This window comes from Barbus barbus (assembly GCF_936440315.1).
Source record: "Barbus barbus genome assembly, chromosome: 10".
Classification (NCBI taxonomy): Eukaryota; Metazoa; Chordata; class Actinopteri; order Cypriniformes; family Cyprinidae; genus Barbus; species Barbus barbus.
This window is the reverse complement of record NC_136738.1, coordinates 28,457,454-28,480,100: the sequence shown is the minus strand read 5'-3', so window position 1 is coordinate 28,480,100 and position 22,647 is coordinate 28,457,454. Positions and strand designations below refer to the sequence as shown.

The following is a 22,647-nucleotide window of genomic DNA, read 5'->3' as shown; positions in this document are numbered from 1 at the left end:
AACTGCATTATTTACCATTCTGGCCCGCATCGGTGAAAGGAGGAGAGAAATGGGGAGAGAGAGGGTGTGCTATATCCATAAGCCCATTTTAGTACATTAAAGTGGCACAGAGGAGGAAGTGACAGTATCTCCAACAGAGATCTACAGATGTTATTTTTTTATTGTTTTAATGTTTGAGTGCTCAATAACCCATGTGCAATACCCTGATTTTCTTTTCTTTCGCTTTTTGACACATTGACCACTAAACAACTATAATGTGTATTTACATCAATAATAGTAAGAATAATAGAAATGATAATGATAATTTATATTGATATATATAAGTTATGATAATTTATATTTATTCAAAAATATGCATATAATGTATATACATTTATATTAGTTTTTGTAAATTATTATTATTTATTTTTAATTATGTTAATGCTATTTATTTATTTATTTATTAGACTATTTATTTAGTCTCTAAAGACTGTTTTTTTTGTGGCTATTTTAGGCGTCTTCAAAAGGCTGCGGTCCTCTGGGATTCTCTAATCATCTCCATTTGGTGCTTTAAGTGTTTTGTTTTTTATTATTATTTTTCGAGTGTCTTTTAAATTCTTACTATGTAGTGGAAATCCAGCGCCATTTCCGCCCACCTGCACACATCCTGGTAAATTTTCCCCATCTTCCACTGACTTTGAAATGCTTTCTATTTCTGCCCTGTTTATCAGAGCAGATCTGTTGTTCAAACTAAAATAATCCATGAAGGAGTTTGTATCCGGGAGCTTTCCGAGCCATCATGGGCTTTAAAGCTGTCATGGAAAAGGCTGTCCCACTCATGACTTCATGATTCGGGGGAGCAGGAGCTGCTTTGCATGAGCTTTGCCTCACTTTTTGGCCGAGGTCCATGTGTATGAAGCCCAGGTGTTTTTTCAATGGCCACTTGTGTTGTTGATCAAAGTAGCTCGCTGACATCACAGCTAGAACTCTTGACTCTCTCGTTCCCACCTGAGCATTGCACACAGGCTATTTTCGTCCACAGCTGTGTGTTTACGTGCCTGTTATCTCTTGAATCAGTTTGTAGCAGAGATGTGTTTGCGTCATAGCCTCTCATATTCTGATCATTCAGGTCCAACTAGATTTTGACATTTCCTGAAGAAAATGTGAGTTCTGGTTGCCTTTTGCTGAACTCGCCAATTTTGTTACCCCAGATAGTTTCTTTGCTGTTACGAGTTGTTTATTAGCACGTTGTCGTGCAGTTGCTTTTAGCCTTTTTCAAATTTTACTATAGAGGTTGCATTAATCTAATTCAATATTTGCATGATACATGTACACTAACTGTGTACATGTATAATGCAAAAAATAGGCAAGTAATAACTTGCGGTTCAGTAAGTGAGTCTGATTCACAATTTATTTTTGATTCACTTAAAATACCCATTTCATTCAGGAATCGGACTACACTGGTCATACTGTATATTTTGATTCACTAAAAATAATCAGGTCTTAGGAATCATTGTCTCTGGAATCAAACACCAGTTAAATAGGTTTTTGTTTTGTATTTTTTTTTTGCTAAATAGAATGAGTTTTTAAGAATCTTCCTGGATAGGTTTGTACAATTTTATTGTATTTTAGTTTTTTTTTTCCTTTCACTTGTTTGACTACATTCATTCATTCATTCATTCATTCTGGCCATCTAAACATAAACTCTGCACACTGATACATTTCGGTCTTCAGCCTCAGAGTGTGTTTAATCAGCAAGTAGCGCTTCATTTACATTTCACTGCTGGTTATACTCTGCATAATTGTGTATGTGACGAATAATCTTGACTCTTGAATCAAGATGTCTACTATGATTATTTTTTTTTTTTTTTAATGCCTTAAACTGCACTGGTTGGGCTGTATGTTTCTTTTTTTCTTCTTTTCTTCAAGAACATTAAGAAATATTCTTTCTGGAAACAGAGTACTTGTTTGGCTGTATGTCCATCTGTTTGTTTTATAATCAAATTGCACCGGCTGGATTGTATGTTTTTGATTCACTAAAAAGAATCAGTTTATATGAACCTTTTTTTTTTTTTTTTTTTTTTTTAATAAATCAAACTGAACTGGTTACGCTTTGTTTTTGCTTCACTAAAAAGAATCAGCTCATATTTCCTGCATATGAGCAGAAATAAAATTAATACATAAAAAATAAATTTTTTTACCGTTACTGTGCCATAATCTATACTGCCAATCCTTAATTTATACAGCACTGTCCCTTGCTCTAAAGTGCTCTGACTGATCTGAAGAAGAGGGAATGTTGATTACATTACATGTTTTGTGATGTGGAAAAGATTTATCTTAGTGCGTGTTTGTTTATGTGTGTTGGGATCGTGTTCTCTCCCTATTTTGGGCTGAGCTGAGTTTTAATGCTCCAGGCTTTTTGTAAAGGATCCAGCAGCACTTCGTTTGGGTGTTGGCCGTGTGGTATTGTTTGCTTGGCGTCGCTGTATGAAAGGGATCTGTAGGATAAATATTTCAGCGCTCTTTCTTTCCCTGTCTCTTGGTCTTTCTGTGCCCGTATCTGTACACACTGTGTATTGATTAACATTGAGCCAAAGTAAATGTGCCATTGATTTTCTGCTTTAAGCGCCAGGCTTTACCAACGTGACCTGTCAGGCAGGCTATCCCGTGAAGATGGACCTCCTCTAGACTTCTTTCAAACCTTTTGGAAACACACAGTCTTCCAAAAAGATAGCGTGTTCATGCACGGGGCGTGTGTGGTGTCACATGATGGAGACTGCCGCTCAAAATCACGACGACGCTCCTTCCATCACGCCTCTAATGTTCTCATTTGTGATTTTTCTGTAGCACCTCGCGCTCCAGCTTTCTTATTACCTTCAATTATTCAAAGATGAAAGAGCTAATCATGCGTGGTGTTTTTTCTTCCCAAAAATGGCGACCCAAGTCCTTCCAGATTAATTAGGTGACAAACCAACTAGGATACTCATGCCAAATATGTCATTACGTTATTATATTAGCTCTCTGCTTGTGTTTGTTTTTTGTCGTGGTTATAGCGATTGCAAAATAAATAGCTTAAGGTTTGAAGAGTTATGGCATTTGTGCTGGAGAAGATCGATGGCTGTACGCAGCGTTTGAGCTCATGATCATCAAGATATTCCTGTCCGATGAGTCAATCGATCAATAAAATGAAAGACTCCAGAGGAACTGCAAATGAGCTCTGGATAAAGCCTGCTGGGAATGGGAATGTTAAATGAGTAGTCAAATGAGATGTGTGTTTATACTGCTTTTTCCCATTCCTAGTTGAATAAATAGCTTTTTAAAGGGATAGTTCACTCAACAATGAAACTTGTCATTTCAGACCACTATGACTTACGTTCAGATGTTCTATAGAGCACAACAGTAGAATAATGCTATTTTAAATAGCAATAATGTATAAACAGACCAATGTTTTTGTTGTGAATTGTTTTGCATTTCTTAGTGCTATTAAATGATTAATCGCATCCAAAAAAATGTTTTTTGCTTACATAATATATGTATGCATACTTTGTATATTTATTATGTATATATAAATACACACACATTATAAGAGACCCCTGTCCACAGAAGCAATCAATCAATCAGATTCCAAACTCTCCACCATGGCCAAGACCAAAGAGCTGTCCAAGGATGTCAGGGACAAGACTGTAGAGCTACACAAGGCTGGAATGGACTACAAGACCATCGCCAAGCAGCTTGGTGAGAAGGTGTCAACAGTTGGTGCGATTATTCGCAAATGGAAGAAACACAAAATAACTATCAATCTCCCTCTCCCGCTCCATGCAAGATCTCACCTCGTGGAGTTTCAATGATCATGAGAACGGTGAGGAATCAGCCCAGAACTACACGGGAGGATCTTGTCAATGATCTCAAGGCAGCTGGGACCATAGTCACCAAGAAAACAATTGGTAACACACTACGCCGTGAATTACTGCAATTCTGCAGCGCCCGCAAGGTCCCCCTGCTCAAGAAAGCACATGTACAGGCCCGTCTGAAGTTTGCCAATGATTCAGAGGAGAACTGAGTGAAAGTGTTGTGGTCAGATGAGACCTAAATCCAGCTCTTTGGCATCAACTCAACTCGCCGTGTTTGGAAGAGGAGGAATGCTGCTTATGACCCCAAGAACACCATCCCCACCGTCAAACATGGAGCTGGAAACATTATGCTTTGGGAGTGTTTTCTGCTAAGGGGACAGTACAACTGCACCGCATCAAGGGGACGATGGACGGGGCCATGTACCATCAGGACCAGGGCATTGAAAATGTGTCGTGGATGGGTATTCCAGCAAGACAATGACCCAAAACACACGGCCAAGGCAACAAAGGAGTGGCTCAAGAAGAAGCACATTAAGGTCCTGGAGTGGCCTAGCCAGTCTCCAGACCTTAATCCCATAGAAGATCTGTGGAGGGAGCTGAAGGTTTGAGTTGCCAAACGTCAGCCTCGAAACCTTAATGACTTGGAGAGGATCTAAGAGGAGTGGGACAAAATCCCTCCTGAGATGTGTGCAAACCTGGTGGCCAACTACAAGAAACGTCTGACCTCTGTGATTGCCAACAAGGGTTTTGCCACCAAGTACTAAGTCATATTATGCGAAGGGGTCAAATACTTATGCAAATCAATTTATAACTTTTTTTAAATGCGTTTTTCTGGATTTTTTTGTTATTCTGTCTCTCACTGTTCAAATAAACCTACCATTAAAATTATAGACTGATCATTTCTTTGTCAGTGGGCAAACGTACAAAATCAGCAGGGGATCAAATATCCCCCCCCCCCCCCCACTGTATTATGTAAACAAAAACTTTTATTTTGGATGTGATTAATCGTGATTAATCGTTTGACAGTACTAGAATAATTTTTTTTAGTGTAGAATACACACAAAAAAATAAATATATATTTACTTAAAATATTCTACTTTTTTACTGAATGGAATAGTTCACTTAAAAAGTAAAATTTGTTAACACCTCTTGTCATCCCTAAGACTTTCTTTCAAATGTTTTGAGATTTTCAGCAATACGATCCTATAGAGCACAGCAATATAATCTGTAAAGTAAAAATCTTTACATATCTTTACATAAAATTTATTAGTGAAAGAGAAATCAGAGAAATTATTTTAGCAACAAGTATAAACTTGTTTTTTTTTTATTCACACACACGTACACGCATGTTTGTTTTTGTGAATTGTAGGGACACTCCATAGGTGTAATGGTTTTTATACTGTACAAACCGTATTTTCTATCACCCTACACCTAAACCTTTGTGCATTTTTATTTTCTCAAAAAAACTCATTCAGTATGAGTTATAAGCCTTTTGAATTATGGGGACATGGGGTAATGTCCTCATAAGTCACCTTCGCCTTGTAATACCTATTCATACCCATGTCATTATACAAATGTGTCCTCATCTGTCACTGAAACGTGCGCACACACACACACACACACCTATTGCTATTCTTAGTGTAAATAGCCTCTATCACTATTTACACTGTGCAAATAGCTGCTGCCAATTTTCTTTGTTCAAACTGGTGGAAAATCTGCAAAAATAGTTTTTAACGTGAGCACTACTGTATATTTTTGACACTTTTGCAATAAACTTTTACTTTCGTGATAATGTATAAACTGCTCAGGACAGGCCATGAGCTCTGAGGTAGAAGTCTTTTTGTAATTGTTTTAATTGAATAGGTTTTTTTTTACTGTTGGAAAGAAAATTACTGCCAAAAACCATTTTCAATGTGAACTCTACAATATGTTTTTGAAAGTTTGTCTATAAACCCAAGTCTTTTCTTCATTTTAATTCCTAAACTATATTTTAAACCTTTAAGGTTTTAATAACTAATAACATAACTCATTTTATTTTACTTTTTGACTTGTATTCTAAAAACTTACACTTGACAATATTTTTTAAATTATAGCATTATTTCCGATTCCCTCATGTTTTCCACAATGCTTTATGTTGAGTAGTTAATTTACTCAATGAATTAAGATATTAAACACCTTTTCTTCCCCCAGATCAAACACCCTTTCCTTTGAACCACATGTAATGTTGTGATTCACCTCAGAGCTTGCTGGTTTGTTTTAGAGCTCTTTATTTCAGATTTTTTTTAGAGAAAATGAATGGGAAAAATACTTCCCGAACTAAAGCCGCTAAAAAAGTGGGTGGTCACCGTTCCGCTCTATGTAAACAGCAGAGTAGTGTGCTAATGAGAGAGAGGGAGAGGGAGTCTTGGAGCTTCTGTGAATCTGCCCCGTGTTCCAGGAAACTACAGCAGTGCACATAAACACTCAGCATGCCTGCAACGGCTCTGTGATGTCACCAGCTGAGAGGAAGGGCGGGAGAGAGAGAGAGAGAGGGGAGGGGCAAAGGGTGACGGAGTGAGATACAGACACAGCCGGAGGGAAGAGAGTCAGTGAGAGCGAGACGGGGAATGTGAAAGACCGAGAGAGCCACACTCAGCGCTGTAAGAGGCATCGTGTTTCCCGAGAGTCGTAACCCCTCCGGCTCGCTGTCTGCCGTCTCCCTGCTCTGGACTTGAGGGGCTGATGGGTAAGCTCTGTTTCTGTACGGGCTGTTCTGAGAGAGGGAGGTTGAGTGGGCGGACGGACGGACGGGTGTGTAAAGACTATGGCTTTATTTTGTGGTGCTGAGATACGCTAACACTCTGGCGTGGGTGTGTGTTTACACGCATGCTGCATCCTTGAACGCTCTCTAGTGAGTGATGAGAGCTTTTCAATGCACTTTATTGTCAGTCCATCACTGTATTGTGTGTGTGTGTGTGTGTGTGTGTGAGAGGTGTTCTGCTTGGCTGTGTTTGTGGCGCAGGGTCTCTGTCCTGGACAATCTGTCTGGTGAGGATGGAAAGTAGGGCTGGGCGGTGTGACGACGGACATGTCGGCCGGTAGAGATCCTGCTGTACCGTTTATACCGCGGTAGATGCGTCCAGGACTGCGTTACGTTCTTTACGCGTGAGAGTGGAAAAGAAACATGGATTAATGCTAAATGCAGAGTGGGACGTGTCCCGAACAAGTCAAGACGAGGAACTTGTTATTAAGAGGTGTTTGGCATCACAAAGCACAGATTACTTGTTTACGGGTGCCGAGGAACATCGTAACTTGCCGCATTAATATGGAATTGAACTGATGAGGTCACTTGTGAACGTTTATTGGCTGTTTTACAATGGCTCCGAACGGGGCTCATCCAATCAGAGTTAAGAGCCAAAACTGTCTGTTTTGTTTTTATTGAAATGTATTATTTTATCATGAATAATCTAAACTTCTTAAAATAATCAGAAATATGAACTTTTTTTAAGTATTTTATTTGTAAGTGTTTATTTCACTGGGTTATCCCATTATCCAGTAAACATAACCACATGCTTTAAGCATTTTTAAACTGTTTTGAGGAATTTACAGTAACCAGTCTTGTTATTCTTACCTAATACTAAAATTATTTTTGATTTTTGAAAAATATGTGATGAGATAAACTTATTTGGCTCTGTAACTTATTAAATAAAACATTTCTAATTTTAAGTTTGTTGAAGTACTAAAATGGCTACAACTAAAATAATAGTGAGTTCAAAATAAATAGAAATGTTATAAATAAATACAAATACTAATATAAAGACGACAAGAGCATATAACAAAATAAAAAAAAACTTAAAAATGAAAAAAAAAAAAACTGAAAATATAAAATAAAAAGCTATTTCAAGACATTAATGAATACTATCATATATAAATAATACTACATATTTAAAAAAATTCTAATAAAAATAAAAACTAAAATGAAAACTGAAAATATAAAAATGTGTTTTTTCAAAACAAAGAAATGCTAAAATAGTATAGAAATATATTAAAATGCAAGTAAAAATGACAAAAGAACATAAAATTGCTAATAATTTAAAACAGATAATTTAAATTATTTCATTTATAAATGAAATAAATGAATACTGCAAAAAAAAAAAATCTTTAAAACATTAAGAAATACTAAAATACAATATAAATGATGCAGCATTTAAAAGTCAATAAGTAAAAAAAATGACAATCACAACTCAAATGAAAAACAATTTATTAAAATACTGAAAATATAAAAATAAAAGCTACTTCAAAATATTAATGAATGCTTTTGTAATATATAAATAATACTAAATGAACACTTATTGTATAACATACTATATACAATTTCTAAATTTAAAACTTATATCATGCTATATGGTCATATTGTATTTTGAGAGATACTTTGAAGAAAGAGAAATTAGCAAGATTTTGATACTTTAGTGTCTCACTATCCTTATTGTGTCATTGTAGAAAAGTTGTCATGTGTTGGCCAGTGTGTGCACAGCCCCTCACACACACACACACACACACACACACTCACTCTCTCTTAGTAATCCAGGAGCCCGCAGTGTCCTACCTCAGTGCCATTCACATTTGAATGGGCATTGCTCACCCCTGCTCTCTCTCCTCTGCCTATTAAAAGTACATGTGACCATCGGCCGGTGGCTTCACAGAGCAGCCCAGCGTGCAGCACTGTTTTCATTCACGTCCAGTATGTCAGTCTCATTTTTCTTTCCACTTGAAGTTTTAATGAGGAAAAGCTTTCTTTCGAACCATCTGCTGAGAGGTCTACTTTTCATTAGTCTCATGTATAGACATTATACCGACAAAAGGTTTGCCATCAAGATTAGACTATCTAATCGACATGAAAATTGACCAATGACAGTTTGTTTTGTTTTACGTGTCATTTAGGGGTGGGTTTATTTGTATTCGTTGATCTGATATTGCTAGTTTTTTACTATTTATTGTTATATTGGTTCAGATTTTTACTGTTTAGTCCTTTTTTATCCCGTTTCAGAGTGAATACAGACATATCGAGATGATGAATATTAACAAAGTGATGAAAGATGTTAAGATATGTATTGTTTTGCTATTTCCACCTGCTCTAAGCAGGGCATTCATATTATCAATGTCATGGACTGGAAGCACAAGTTAATCCTAATCCAGCCGTGCCGAGTCAAGCAGCTGCTCTGCAAGGGGACCTGAGGATATAAATAGCCCCAGCTGCTGGTCTTGTTAGAGGTGGAGTCTAGAGGAGGGCGAGAGACCTTGACTCGCAGTGAGTGAGAGAGAGAAAGATCTGATAAAAGCTCTTGTCTTTATTTCTTATGAAGGGCTTGTTGCTTCCTGATATAGCTAATCAGTCATGCTATCTGCCAACAACTTGATCAGAACTTCAGTTTTTAGAAGTTTCATAATGAATTATATACAGTATATAAACACATTTATTTGAAATGTAATTGCTCTACAGTGACGTAAAAGTGTGTGTGGGTGTTGTTTTTTTTAACCTTTTTTAACAAATAGCCAAAAGCAAAATGTTTAATGCAAAAAGTTAACTATTTTTATATACACATTATATTTATAATGTATACATATATAGTAGTGTTTAGTTTAATTATGAAGTGGAATATTTATAAATTTTTAAAAAAATTAAACCATGTATGTAGCAATTTAATAATTTATTATTAATTATATTTATAATATAAAGTATACTTTTGGAATATATAATTATATAAATAAATATTAAATTTATAAAATATAATTTGTTTAATAAAAATTTAAATGCATTTTATAAAAATATCCCATTGAATATCCCATTCAAATGTCATCAGGGACTGACTTAAAAATGTTTGAATAATGAGAATTATTTTTGAATCAATCAATCAATCAAATTTTTTAGGAATATGTGATTTTTTTGAATAGTTACATAAACATTTTTAATGAAAAAATGTAATGTATGTAGCAATTTAATAATGTAATAATATTTTATAATATAAAATATAATTATAGAATATTAATGATATTTTTATTAAATACATTACTTATAAAAATATAATTTATGTGTAAAACAATTAAATATAATTTCTTAATTGCAGGGACTCCATTAAAGATTTTTGTATAATGTGAATGTATTGTTTAACTGTTCAAATTCAAATCAAATTCGAATCAATTAATCATAAACAAAAATATAAGTGATTTATGAATTTTAATGTGCAAACATGTTGTTGAAGTTTGTATAAGAGATGCTGTTAAAATATCTGCTGGACTAAATGAAAGAATCACAAAATTCAGATATTTTGTGTGTGTTTATATATATATATGTGTGCGTGTGTATGTGTGTGTGTGTATATATATATATATATATATATATATATAAGTATAAATATATTGTGATGCTCTAGAATTAATTTAGTACTTAATTTAATTATAAACAAATCACAGGTTTTATCTGCTTTATGATCCAAATGAACTATTCAGTGCATCATTACAAATCCCACTCTTTTTACATCAAGCTTTCCAGGAACTGCCGTTGACCCTTTGACCTGGTCAGGACTGTATTGTGGATTGTATAATGACAGGATTGTATAATGGCACATTAGCATGTTGGGGTTGAGCTTATGGATACGGTGGTCCGTTGAATGGAGTAGTTGGCGATGGCATCTATACATTATCCTCCGTTTACTGTAAACATGTCATTTCTGATTAGCGTTAGGGTTTTTGAGCAGCCACTCTTAAGAAATAGGACCGCTCTGGAAGATTGCGTGTCTAAATGTACAGTCTACTCTGTTTATTTTGTCTCGCTAATGGCTGGATCGGCGATGCCGTCATTGGCGTGAGATTCGCCGGATACGCCTCGATGATAGCGGCCGTCACGCATCTTTAAGCTGTGATTACAGCGTACTCCTTGTGTGAGAGGCTGGAATTGCGCATTCATCGCAAGCCTCCAAGTAATGCATGGCTGCCGGTGACCAGTGATTTTCACTGCACTTGAATTAATGGAGTAAATTTCAAGGCTTGCGGTGAAGAGCAGTTTTACTGCCCCATCCATCCAGGTGGACAAGTTAGCCAGGCTTTTTAGATAGCACTCAGGGCTCGGGTTTAGGAACATTGAAGGTTGATTATTTTGGCGTCGTCTTCCAGTATTTGACTGGATGAAAAGATAATTGTCCTATAGATGATAGCATGAGCTGGAGGAAGCCAAGAGCATCGATTGATTTTCGCTAGCGCTCTAGTCTTATGAAGACTAAACATGTTGCAGTGAAGTTAATGGGAGCTGCATCCTGTTGGATGAATTTAGATTTTCTACACGCACACACACTTGCAATTCACTTTCTATTTGCCTTTCAAGGCCAGATGCGTGGTTGGTGCCAAGTGCGGATGGCTGTATGGAAGAGCTGAGTGTGTAGGCCTTTTACTTAAGCGGCTGTTTAGACTAAAAGAGACTTTTTTAAGAACGCTCCTCTAGCCGCCGGCGTTTGGCTTTTAGCCTGCGCAGCCGAGCTGATGTTCAGGGTTCGTTAGAGCCACCCGCCTGGTAAACACACAAGCCGATGCCACGACAACCCCGATGATGTCATAATGACCTCATAAACGATTTTGTCTCTCACTTTTTTAAAGGCTGAAGGGTGGAGGAGTGGGGATGGAAAACTGAACTGGCCTGAAAGACCCCATCACTCTCTCATGTTTTAAACCAGAGATCAAAGAAAATAAAATCATTGTATTTTATATAAAGAAAATCTGACTTTTTGGACCATAGAAATTTTTGCATCATTTGCATGAGCAATGTTTTCCCTGTAAGGCATCTCATATATATATGAGATGGCACGCGAACATAAACACCGCTGATTATGTAAAATACGTACTCTCCAAAATGGCGGAAGACGTAACTCGCGGGAGAAGAATGGTTGAGTAAATTGTTATTTTTGTTTTCTTTGTTCTTGTAGCGTCGCAAAACTGAAGTTGAGCCACTGATGTCACATGGACTGTTTTACCGATGTATTTACTACGTTTCTGGACCTGGGAACATTTCAGTTGTGTTGCTGTCTATGCAGTGTTATATAGCTCTCCGATTTCATCAAAAACATCTTAATTTGTTTTCCAAAGCTGAACGAAGGTCTTACGGGTTTGGAACGACATGAGGGTGAGGAATTAATGACACAATTTTCATTTTGGGGTGAACTAACCCTTTAACATTTTAGTGGTAGTGGTGCTTTCAAATTTCGAAATAAGGCATTCTAACAGTATCCTGTTGGACTGTAAATATGCTGAAAATGATCAAAGACATATTGTTTTTTTTTAGGTAGTTTAAGTTTCAAGCTACAGTCTTTGTGCATTTCTGGAATCCTGTCAACACGGATGCACTGGAGTCTCTCAGGTTAACAGCTCAAAGCATGAGACACTGGCACTACATGTTGTCATGCACTGCATGAATGGACAGCCAATCACACGATTTCATTGATCAGCTATTGCGCGACAGTAACCTGCCAACACACGGGCATATTGACGAGCACTCCTGTGTAATTCCTGCGAAGCCCAGGGGGAAACTGAAAAACAAGTGACTCATGCCACTTGTAGTCAATGTTTATGGACAAGATGGCTTACCCTGGGCTATTTATAGCGGCTTCTGTTTACAATGTGTAAATTCTCCTTCATAATTCTCCCTCTCATTCTGTCTTTCTTCTTTTTCCTCTTTTCTGTCAATGACTATGTTTACATGCAAATGGAAATGCATGTCATATCAAGATGCTAACCAGCTTGCTATAATGCAATTAAGGCAGTATTCCGTTTTCTAGAATTAATCATTTGGAATTGGATGCATCTTATGTGGCATGTTTGGTCATTAATGTCTGTGCATGTCCTGTTGTGTAATGGCCACCTCTTTTTCTCTCCTTATTCTTAAGTTAATCCACATTTTACAGTGTGTTCTGGACACTGGTCTGTGATCGTCAGTGTGGCCTGTCTCCCCATGAGACAGAACAAATGCTCCTCTATTCATCTGAGTGTGGCCTGCGGAAAACCGGGGCTCCTCTGACGTAATCAACACGCAGCTCTGATGCTTCCCCAACACTTCATTATGCTCCACATCCCAGCAGAGGGTCAGTGGGTCAGTCAGGGCCAGTGTTCTGCAGAGGGTCATGGGCCCGGAGCTTCACTGTGCTTCTCAGGAAAGGCTGCTGTATGCTGTTTGGGGGAAAATCATGTAAAACATTGACATTTTTTAGTTGGTATTAAAAAGTTTTGGTTGAGTGTTGGGATGGTCTCACAGGATCTGTCTTTTGTCCCAAATCAAACATTAAAAATATTCAATTTTAAGTACTTTTAACTTGACAAAGCCTCTTAGAAATATGCAACTGTTTGCTATATATATATATATATATATATATATATATATATATATATATATATATATATATATATATATATATATATATAGCAAAATATTGGTAATTTTTTATTATAGACCTTTTTACTTATTATAAAAAAGTTAATTATTTAAAATATATTATATATTAAAATATTTATATATATTTAGCTAGAAATATTGTATTTAATATAAAAATGTATAAGATATCTATTTCCATCCCTCCATAATTTTTTAGATACATATTTTTATTTTTTTTATTTTTGAGATATATACAATCAAAATAAAAAATCTAAAATAATATTTTTATTTTCATATCATATATAGACGAAATATGTTTTTAATAACCTGTCAAGTTCTAAAACACATCTCAAGACCCCTTAATTCTGCACTGTCTGGCTGTTTTTGAACCTTAATTTATGCTGTATTCTACCTCTGTGTGTGTGTCTGTGAGCCTCTCCATAAGTTCTGTCTTGTTTAAGTGAGCATTATAGAACTGGACACTATTGTTTTAGGCAGGACGGTTGGTGCAGTAGAGATGCCTGGACTTGCTCTCAGTAGAGTTGCACCTGCACCCATTTCCTGACTTAAATGTGATGCATTGCTGACGGATAGCAGTGCAGAGTGCTCCCTGTCCCAGGATGCATCACTCCTCACAAGGTACACAGTGTAATGGTTGGCCGCCGCATTCATGGCCTTGGCGAATCAATCTCCATCATGCTGTAGAGCGTGTGGGTGTGTATCCGTGTGCGTGCTCGGCCAGTGCTGTGCGTGTCAGCAAATCCGATTTTACAGAAGTAGTGCTGCAGAGGTGATTATTTCTCTTTACGCTTATATTGCATCATTCTAATTGGGTAGAAATGCATATCCCCACTGTCCCCAGTGTGTCTCCTAACTGTAACATGTAGTGCCCTGGCTGTTATTAATGTCCTAACAGTCTCCCTAAGTGTGTGCCAAGCGTCTATCCTCAGAGAGCACAGCAAAGACCTGGATTACCTTCGGCCCGTCGGCAAACTCCTAACGTAAATGTTACCTAATCCTCCCAGTAAGAAATAATTAGACTAGTAAACAAACTGTAGCGCTGTATCTGGGCTTTACTCACAGAGAAGGCTTATCCTGCCTCTGCACGCTCTCTGCTGAGATTGAAGTGCTGACGGAGTGGATTTTACAGTTCTCAGTTCAGTTGTGCGCCAATGAGAACTGAATTAAGAATGTTCTTTTAAATTCCTGAATTTGAATGTAAGGAAGTAGAATTAAAATGATCAAATTCAGAGATATTCAAATATGTAACTACTGTAACTAAAAAGCAAAGTTTATGGAGACAAACATTGAAGGTTTGCTTGAGAAAGATTCAAAGTTTATAGGCCGAATGGATGGATCGAAAGACAAATTAATAGACAGATGGATGGTTATGTACTGTAGTTAGATGGATGGACGGATAGATGTATGGACAGATGAATGGATAAACAGATGGATGGATAGACTGATGGATAGATACTGTAGGTGGATGGAAAGACAGGATAGACAGACGGATGGGTATATACTATGGATGGGTGGGTGGATGGTTGGAAAGACAAATGGTTTAAACTGATGGATGGATATATATATATATATATATATATATATATATATAGTGAATGGATGGATGATGGAGAGACAAATGGATTGACAAACGAATGGATATATACTGTAGATGGATGGAAAGATAAATGGATATACAGACTGATGGAGAGACAAATGGATAGACACTGATGGATAGATACTGTTGATTGATGCATGGAAAGAAAAATGGATAGACGGATGAATACATACTGTGGGTAAAATGGATGGTTGGATGAATGGATAGAAAGACAAACAGATAGACAGACTGATGTATATTAGATGCCATTGATGGATAGATACCGTAGATGGATGGATGGATGGAAAGAAAGGCAAATGGGTAGATATGATGGATGGATGGACAGACAGAAAAATATATAAGCAGACAGATAGATTTCCCAAAATGGATTATCTGTGTTGAATTTCTTTGAATTACGATTCAGTAAATTCCCCTTCCTGTCATTCCTGTAGCAAATGCAGTTCAAATTCACACCGTTTGGCTTTGGGCCAGTGTTTGTTCCCTTCTGAGCTCGCATCTAAACTATTGCATTTTCAGCAAATCAAAATTAGCCATTGTGAATGAAAGACATTAAAGCAGTATTTATTAATTAATTTGGAGTCTTATGTTTACCTGTGCGCTGTGCTTTTCTTTGGCGTTTTAATTACTGCTAATAGTTGGTTGGGGTTTTTTTTGGCCACTGGGCTTTGTGTGGACTGCATGGGCGGTGAATTTCAAATATGTTTTGCCTGTCTCTTGACAGCAAATACACGGATAAACAACGCTCTTATCACCGCTTATTGATGCAAAGTAAACGTGGAGGAAGTAGTTCACTAGTTGATGGCTTCCTGTCCAGCTGAGAGTGGACTGCAACAGAGCATAGTGGTCAGTTTCAGGGGGCCGGGCATCAACGGCCCCTTTGTGACCGAGGATTTGCGTCATAACTATGATTTTATGACATGATTGGGTCAGGATTAAAGGGCGGTTTTTATTCCATTATATCAAATAGCCTTTGACGCTGGCCTTTGTGTGGCCTTGGGGCTTCTGCTGAGGGCTTTTGTTTCGTCTGTTGTGGGGTCAGAGGAGCATCCTTGAACTTGTGGCATTCGAGGCATCGTGACGTCCCATGAGTGGAGCTGGCACTTGAAGCATGAATGTGTTCAGTGTTCCCCCTAAAACCTCTCCCATTCACTAATGCACAAATGAAGAGGTCCCATGCCAGCGGTCTGGATGTAATATGGTGTCGGAGGCCGTTTTTTGCAGACCACATTTCTGCTTTGTTCACCTTGACCTAGTTTTAGCCCGGAAAAAGAGCTAGTATGCTACAGAAATGATATAAATAATGTAAAACAATCCTAATAATAGTAAAAATCCTAGTTTATAGTGATGTGTTGGTGATATTCAAGGATTCCTGGGCTAAGCTTGAATAAGCATAATTCTAATTAGACAGTTTCTAAAAAGAAAGCAAAATAAAATGTCATTTCATGACGTCCTACTTATTCTTGTTTTGAATTTCATTGCTCATTTTACCTACAAAAGCCACATATCAACACAAGCATCCTCGCTGTGGAATGTAATTGCTCAGTTCCTTAGTTTTCTTCAGATTTATCTGTTATGAGAGAGATGCTTGAAGAAGATGCCGCAAGCTAGGCTGCTTCCTGATTCCAGTGACGCTGTTCGCTAGATTGAATCTAACCAAGATCTCTGGCAGGAACATGAGGTTTCTTTCCTCTGTTTATTTTGATGGCCGCTATGATGCTGACGCAGTACTGTACTCTGCGTGCACGTTTTGAGGAATGTTCAAGATGGTTTTGATAGGGCAGTTGCTTTAACTATCATTGTTTTTTGGGACAGGCATCATGTGAACTTGCACATTCTCATCTTCTAACAGGTGCAACACTGTATTGTAAAATCCTTGATTTTTGTTGTCTTTAAATATTTGAATTATTAGCTTTTTCCATATTTATGAAAAAAATTCAAATCAATTATTTATTTACATTTATTAATTCACCATGCACTTTTAACCAAAATTACTTGAAAATAAGCAATTCATAGTTTATGAATAAATTGTGTGTATGTGTGAGTTTATTCATAAATTATAAATGGCATTTATGACATTTAAATGAGCATTGATGAATTAATAAAAAAATAAACAAACTTTTCACCTTTAAGTGATCTTTATTAATTAATGACTATTGTATTTATACATGTAATACATAATTATTTTATTAATTTTATATTTAGTTATTAATGATGATGATTAATGTGCATATATTTTTATTAAATTAAATTTTAAATAATATTTAATATATAATAGCATAGAATAACAAATGTATTTGTTTATTTTGAATTGAAATGTTCATTTGTTTTGGGAATGATACCTGTGGTGGTAAATATATAATGTAAATGTATAGCTTTTGTACACATCAGTATTTTCTTGAAAAATTGACTTACCTCTGCGAGTCGTTTTTGCAGCATAAAAGTTAGTTTGTGTAAATGACATTTGTTGACTTAGAAAATCTTTTCCTAAAAGTTTAAAACCGTTTTAAAAGCTTAAAGTGCTCTGAGTGCTGTCAAGTTTGTTGTTGTTTTTTTCCATTTATTGAGTCTCTGTTCTCTGTTTCCGCAGTTGATGTGAGTGCGGCGCTGCCACTGCAAGTGCCGCCTTCTGCCATCCCCATGGACCTGCGTGTGGATCACCAGTTCGCCCTGGCGCCGACGGACTCGGCTCAGCGCGAGCAGCAGCTGCAGCAGGAGCTTCTGGCCCTCAAGCAGAAACAGCAGATTCAGAGGCAGCTCCTGATCGCAGAGTTTCAGCGGCAGCACGAGCAGCTCTCGCGCCAGCATGAAGCGCAGCTGCAGGAGCATGTCAAGGTGAGGCGAGTGCCGCTGACTCGGAGTGGGCGGTGCAGAGCGCTGCGGGGATGAGCTGTTTTTATAGGCCTACCTGGAAGTTTGCATCATCTTATAGATCCTCCACAAAAAACAATAGATTTTTTCCATTGGCTTTTGGATTGTTGTAGAAAGTAATCTCTGGGACTGACAAAAGTTTATAATTACATGCATTTTGTTCATCATGATAATTTTCACAAATAAAAAAGCAAATGTTATGAATTTTGAAGCCTTAATACAATCGGCAAAAGTAAAATGCTAGAATAACACCATGGTCGCACGACTTTAACGTCAGCACCATTAAGCTTCTGACAACTCTTGTTGGTCTAAATGGTTTTTGGATTAAAAAAAATCATTTGAAAGAGATTGAGTAAAACAGTGCCCCCTACAACCTCTGTAGTCCAATTTACTCAGGACATGTTAAAGTTAATAAAAGATCACAAGCGTGGCGTTTCCGTGTTTTTTTTTAAAGGAAGGACACCATTTTAACGGTAAACCTCTACTGCATTTTGTTTGACTATAAAAAAATTTAAAATAAATTTTCATTTCATTACATTTTGAAAAATGAAATAAATTGTTAAAGTTTTGTCTTTATTTGATTACCATCGATTTTAATCTTATATATGTATAAAATAATAAATCCAGAAACATTAAGACAGAATTAAAATTTCTGGAAAAATAAAACATTCCATCAGACCCTATTATTTTAAAAATCAGTTGATTGGACATGCAGAATTTAATTAAGAAAAATGTCAACCGTAAACATGAAATTTGAGAAAAATAATGCTGAATTTGGTGAAAAATAAAAACGGATTTCATGTGACTCTAAAAATGTTGCTTTTGTTAAATTAAATACATTTCTTAAAAATTGTATCAATTTCATGATTTCAGTTATTTAGATGTGCGTTTTTATTTCTAAAATGTAAAATAAAAATAAAATACTTAGAGAATTAAATGTAAAAAATTTAATCCAGAAAAAAAAAAAAAAAATATATATATATAATTTTTTTTTTTCATAAAGCCCTTGGTATTTCTGATATATTTTATGTCATAGAATAAAATGTAACAAATATCTTGAGTCTGTGTTAACCGCAAACCTTATTTCAAGCATTTAACCAAAAGGCTGTTTAAAAGGTTTTCGGTGTGTTACTCACACAGGGTTACTGTATAGATAGAGAAGACAATATTAAAGCTCACAAGCCATATTGATTACTTTTTATAATACTTTTATGGTGCTTTTTTGAGCCTGACAGTTGTAGTCACTGAACTGTAGTTTACTGGACGAGTGCTGCTTACACTTTTTGTGTTCCATGGATACAGTAACAGCACATGGGTTTGGGAGATTAAATAATGACAGAATTTTGATTCTGTTCCTGTAAAGAGCTCACGATGCTGCGGTTCTCGTCTCCGTTCCTCCCTTCCTTCAAGGCTTCCCACGCTTCTGTCTTCGATTTTCCATTTCTTTGTGTGGACTGTGAGGAATAGAGTTTGTTTCGGAATTGAACATTTGTTGGCGAGTGCGATCTGTCGTGTCTGTGGTTTCCTGAGGCAGCGCTGCTGTCATTGGCCTCCAGACTGAGGTCTCATTGTGAGGCTGGTCGGGAGACGGGTAACTGCAGTCGCTGTGGGAACTCTGTCCTTGGGAATCACCGGGAGCCTGTGAGCTCAGCAGACCTCTGGCTTCACTGTGTTGCTACAGTAAGCTCTCTGGCCAATGGGAGCGAGGCAAGCCTGAGCGAGCTATAAATAGCCTCACGGTCTGCGGGCAGTGTCAGAGCTGATCTCTCTGCTAAATGGACAAAGTGTAACGCTGGGGTTTGATGGATGCCGTGCGTTTGCCGTGACACCTTGCTGATGATAGGGAGAGGAGAAGGGACTGGGTTTTTCTGCAGAGATGGTGGAAGAGATGTGTCCTTTGCAGTCGAAGATTTATTTGTCAAGCACATTTTCATGATTTTGTCATTGTTGTTGGGCGGTCTATTCATACAGGACAGCATTATCAAGATATGTCAATTATATTTATATTTATGTATTTATTTATTATCAGCTTTCTTTTCTATTATCTCTTTTGAATTAATCAAATAGTTGATAGATAGGCCTATGTGAGATCTAGATCTCTCATATAAAATTTGATGCATTTATTTCCTTATATCTTTTTCTTATATTTATTTGTAAAATGTGTTATAGTTCTTTGAATTAAGTCTAAGAAAAATATACATTCAATAGAGTTCACATTGTTCTGAAATAATCTCTCAAATGTAGTTATTTTTTATTCATTTATTTGCAGATTATTTCTTTGAAGTAACTTTTTTATTAACCAAGTAATATGCATATAATGTATTTTATATATACATTTAAACACATGATTGTTTCTTTGAAGTTCCTTTTGATTAACAAAGTAATATGCCTAATTCATATATTTTATATACCCATAAATACATAAAATAAAAGACAAAAATGTATTAAATTATTTAAATGAGTAAATAAATAAAAACTAATAATTATTATAGTACAATTCGATGTGTTTTTATATATTTCTGTATTTATAAACATTTTAATCAAACTTTTAATGCATTTAAATAATCATTATTATAATGAATATTATATATTAGTAGATTTTTTTATAAATACTTAATTTTATATATGAAATAAAATCTGTTTAAATAACATTTAATTGAATGCTTTTTTTTTTATATATAATTCTTAGCAATACATCACATAAAAAGTACTTTATACTGATTGTCATAATGCATTGACCAAACACCACTTTTCCTTAATATTTGGCTCTTGGAACTTTTTGTTTTGTTTTATTTTACCAATATTTTTTTTTTTCAACAAAAGGCATCTTTATACTGCAAAAGTGGAAAAGCTGCTGCACCTGACCTGGCTTGTATGATTATTTATACAGACTGTTTAATGCTGATCAGGTGCATAATAGCCTATAAGTACTAAAAAATATATATTTTGTAATAGTGATTATTAATGTTAATTAATGGAAAGTTTCTGTTAGTTTTTTTTGTGAGGAAAAGCATGTCATCCTTGAGATGGGTTCGTATCATCGCTTATTTCTGGTCTTAAACAGCCCAGATGTGATGTGAAATGGTGGTTAGACCCATGCATATTGATGAGGTGAGGTAGATGGCATGGTTTGAAAAGCTCCAGTTAGAAATGTCCGAGCTTTGCCTGATGAGGAAGAGTCTTTGCGGTTCGCTAGACGTGCTCTCCGCTCCAGCGTCATCACAGCCTCCAGCCCCGCTCTGCCAAGTGACAGACGCCCATGACTCATCGCCGGTGATCTCCCAGGATCTGCGGAAAGAGACGTGGAAAGTGAGAGGAAAGACTTATATAAGCAAAAAAAGGAGTATCGAGGCTGGATAAAAGCATCTTCTTAAGTAACTGCTTGCTTACAGACTAGCCGTGAGCTTTATTAGACCCTGTGCCAGTGTTAATGTGATTTAACTGACCAGAATCACCAATATCCAAGCATCAGCTGTATACGGCTCTGATATTACCCATCATCACAAGCCAGTAATGGATGTGACTGCTGCTGAGCTGAATAACTGCAGAAGTGGAAATGCAGTTAAAGGGAAATGTTAGACGAAATGGCTGCATTTACAGAGCACAGTGTGAGAGATTACCAGCATCTTTAAATGCTCATTTTAGTCAGGGAGCTTTTGAGGTAATTGCTTATGTTAGATTCATTTGGGGGGAAAAAAGTGGAATGTTGCTTTTATGCTTCACAAGAAGACATCGATAAACACATTCAGGAACTGCTTTCCTCTATGGTGTCGGTATTTCCAACAATTGCATCTAGTTATTGGTGGTACGACTTTGGTGGTCATGTATATCTTCAATATAAAGTCAATGTGAAATGCTGTTTTCATCTTATTTTACTACCATAATCTGATTGGTAAAAAAGCACACACACACACACACACAAAATAATAATAATATTAATAAATAAAAAAATTGTAAAGAAGAAATACACATACACTACTGTTAAAAAAAAGTCTCTTATGGTCACCAGGGCTTTTATTTATATGATTAAAAATACATTTATAATATAAATATTATTATTGCTTTTTTTTTGTAATGCATTTGAAAATGTAATTTATTCCTGTGATGCAATGCTGAATTCTCAGCATCATTACTCCAGTCTTTAGTGTCACATGATCCTTCAGAAATCATTGTAATATGCTGATTTGCTGCATAAGAAACATTTAGCCTATTATTATTATTATCATTGTTGAAAATGGTTGTGTTTTAGTTGTACCTAATGTTTTTTTCCGAATTTTTTTTGATGAGTAAAAAGCACAAAAATCTTTTGTAAGCGATTGCAAATTTAATGCATCCTTGCTGAATGGAAATTAGTTTCTTTTCACTTCAAAAGTCCTACTGACCCTATTGAACAATAGTGTTGTCTTTTTTTTACTTTTTTTTTTGTTTGTTTATTTTTCATTAGCTTCATGCTTTTTATTTATGTTTTATGTATATATTTGAAATAACCAAAGAATCTTACACAGTCAGAACAGAATAATGTTGTGTTTTTTAAAAAAAAAAAAGAGTAAATAAAATACTTGTTTTGATGAATTTATGAGGACTTTAAGACAATTGAAATCAAGGTCCACTGTATTCAGTTGAATAATGTTTGTGTGTGTGTTCTTGTTCTTCCCCTTCAGCATCAGCAGGACCTCCTGGCCCTGAAACATCAGCAGGAGCTCCTGGAACACCAGCGGAAGTTGGAGCGCCATCGTCAGGAACAGGAGCTGGAGAAACAGCAGCGGGAACAGAAGCTCCACTTACTCAAAAACAAAGAACGCGGCCAAGAGAGTGAGTGAAAAACTAATTACCTGACTGAAACACATAAAGGTCTTTGATTTGATTTATTAGGCTAATCAGCATTGTGGCTTGGATGTCTGTCAGCATTGTAATTGCTTTTCATAACCAAAATTAAAAAC

The 22,647-nt window shown here is 36.2% G+C and overlaps 1 protein-coding gene across 2 annotated transcripts in view; it reads left to right on the top strand.

The window, feature by feature from the left end:
* LOC306875859 (histone deacetylase 4-like) overlaps positions 1–22,647 on the top strand; it is a 194,973-nt gene that overhangs the window by 83,889 nt on the left and 88,437 nt on the right. The window contains exons 1-3 of one of the 2 annotated variants that reach the window (XM_079426608.1): positions 6,432–6,555; positions 17,427–17,671; positions 22,369–22,519. In XM_079426608.1, coding sequence (XP_079282734.1) covers positions 6,552–6,555; positions 17,427–17,671; positions 22,369–22,519 — 400 coding nt within the window. In that variant the 5' untranslated portion in view covers positions 6,432–6,551. Of the gene's footprint in view, positions 1–6,431; positions 6,556–17,426; positions 17,672–22,368; positions 22,520–22,647 lie in introns of those variants that run through there. The other variant, XM_079426607.1, reaches the window with a different exon arrangement.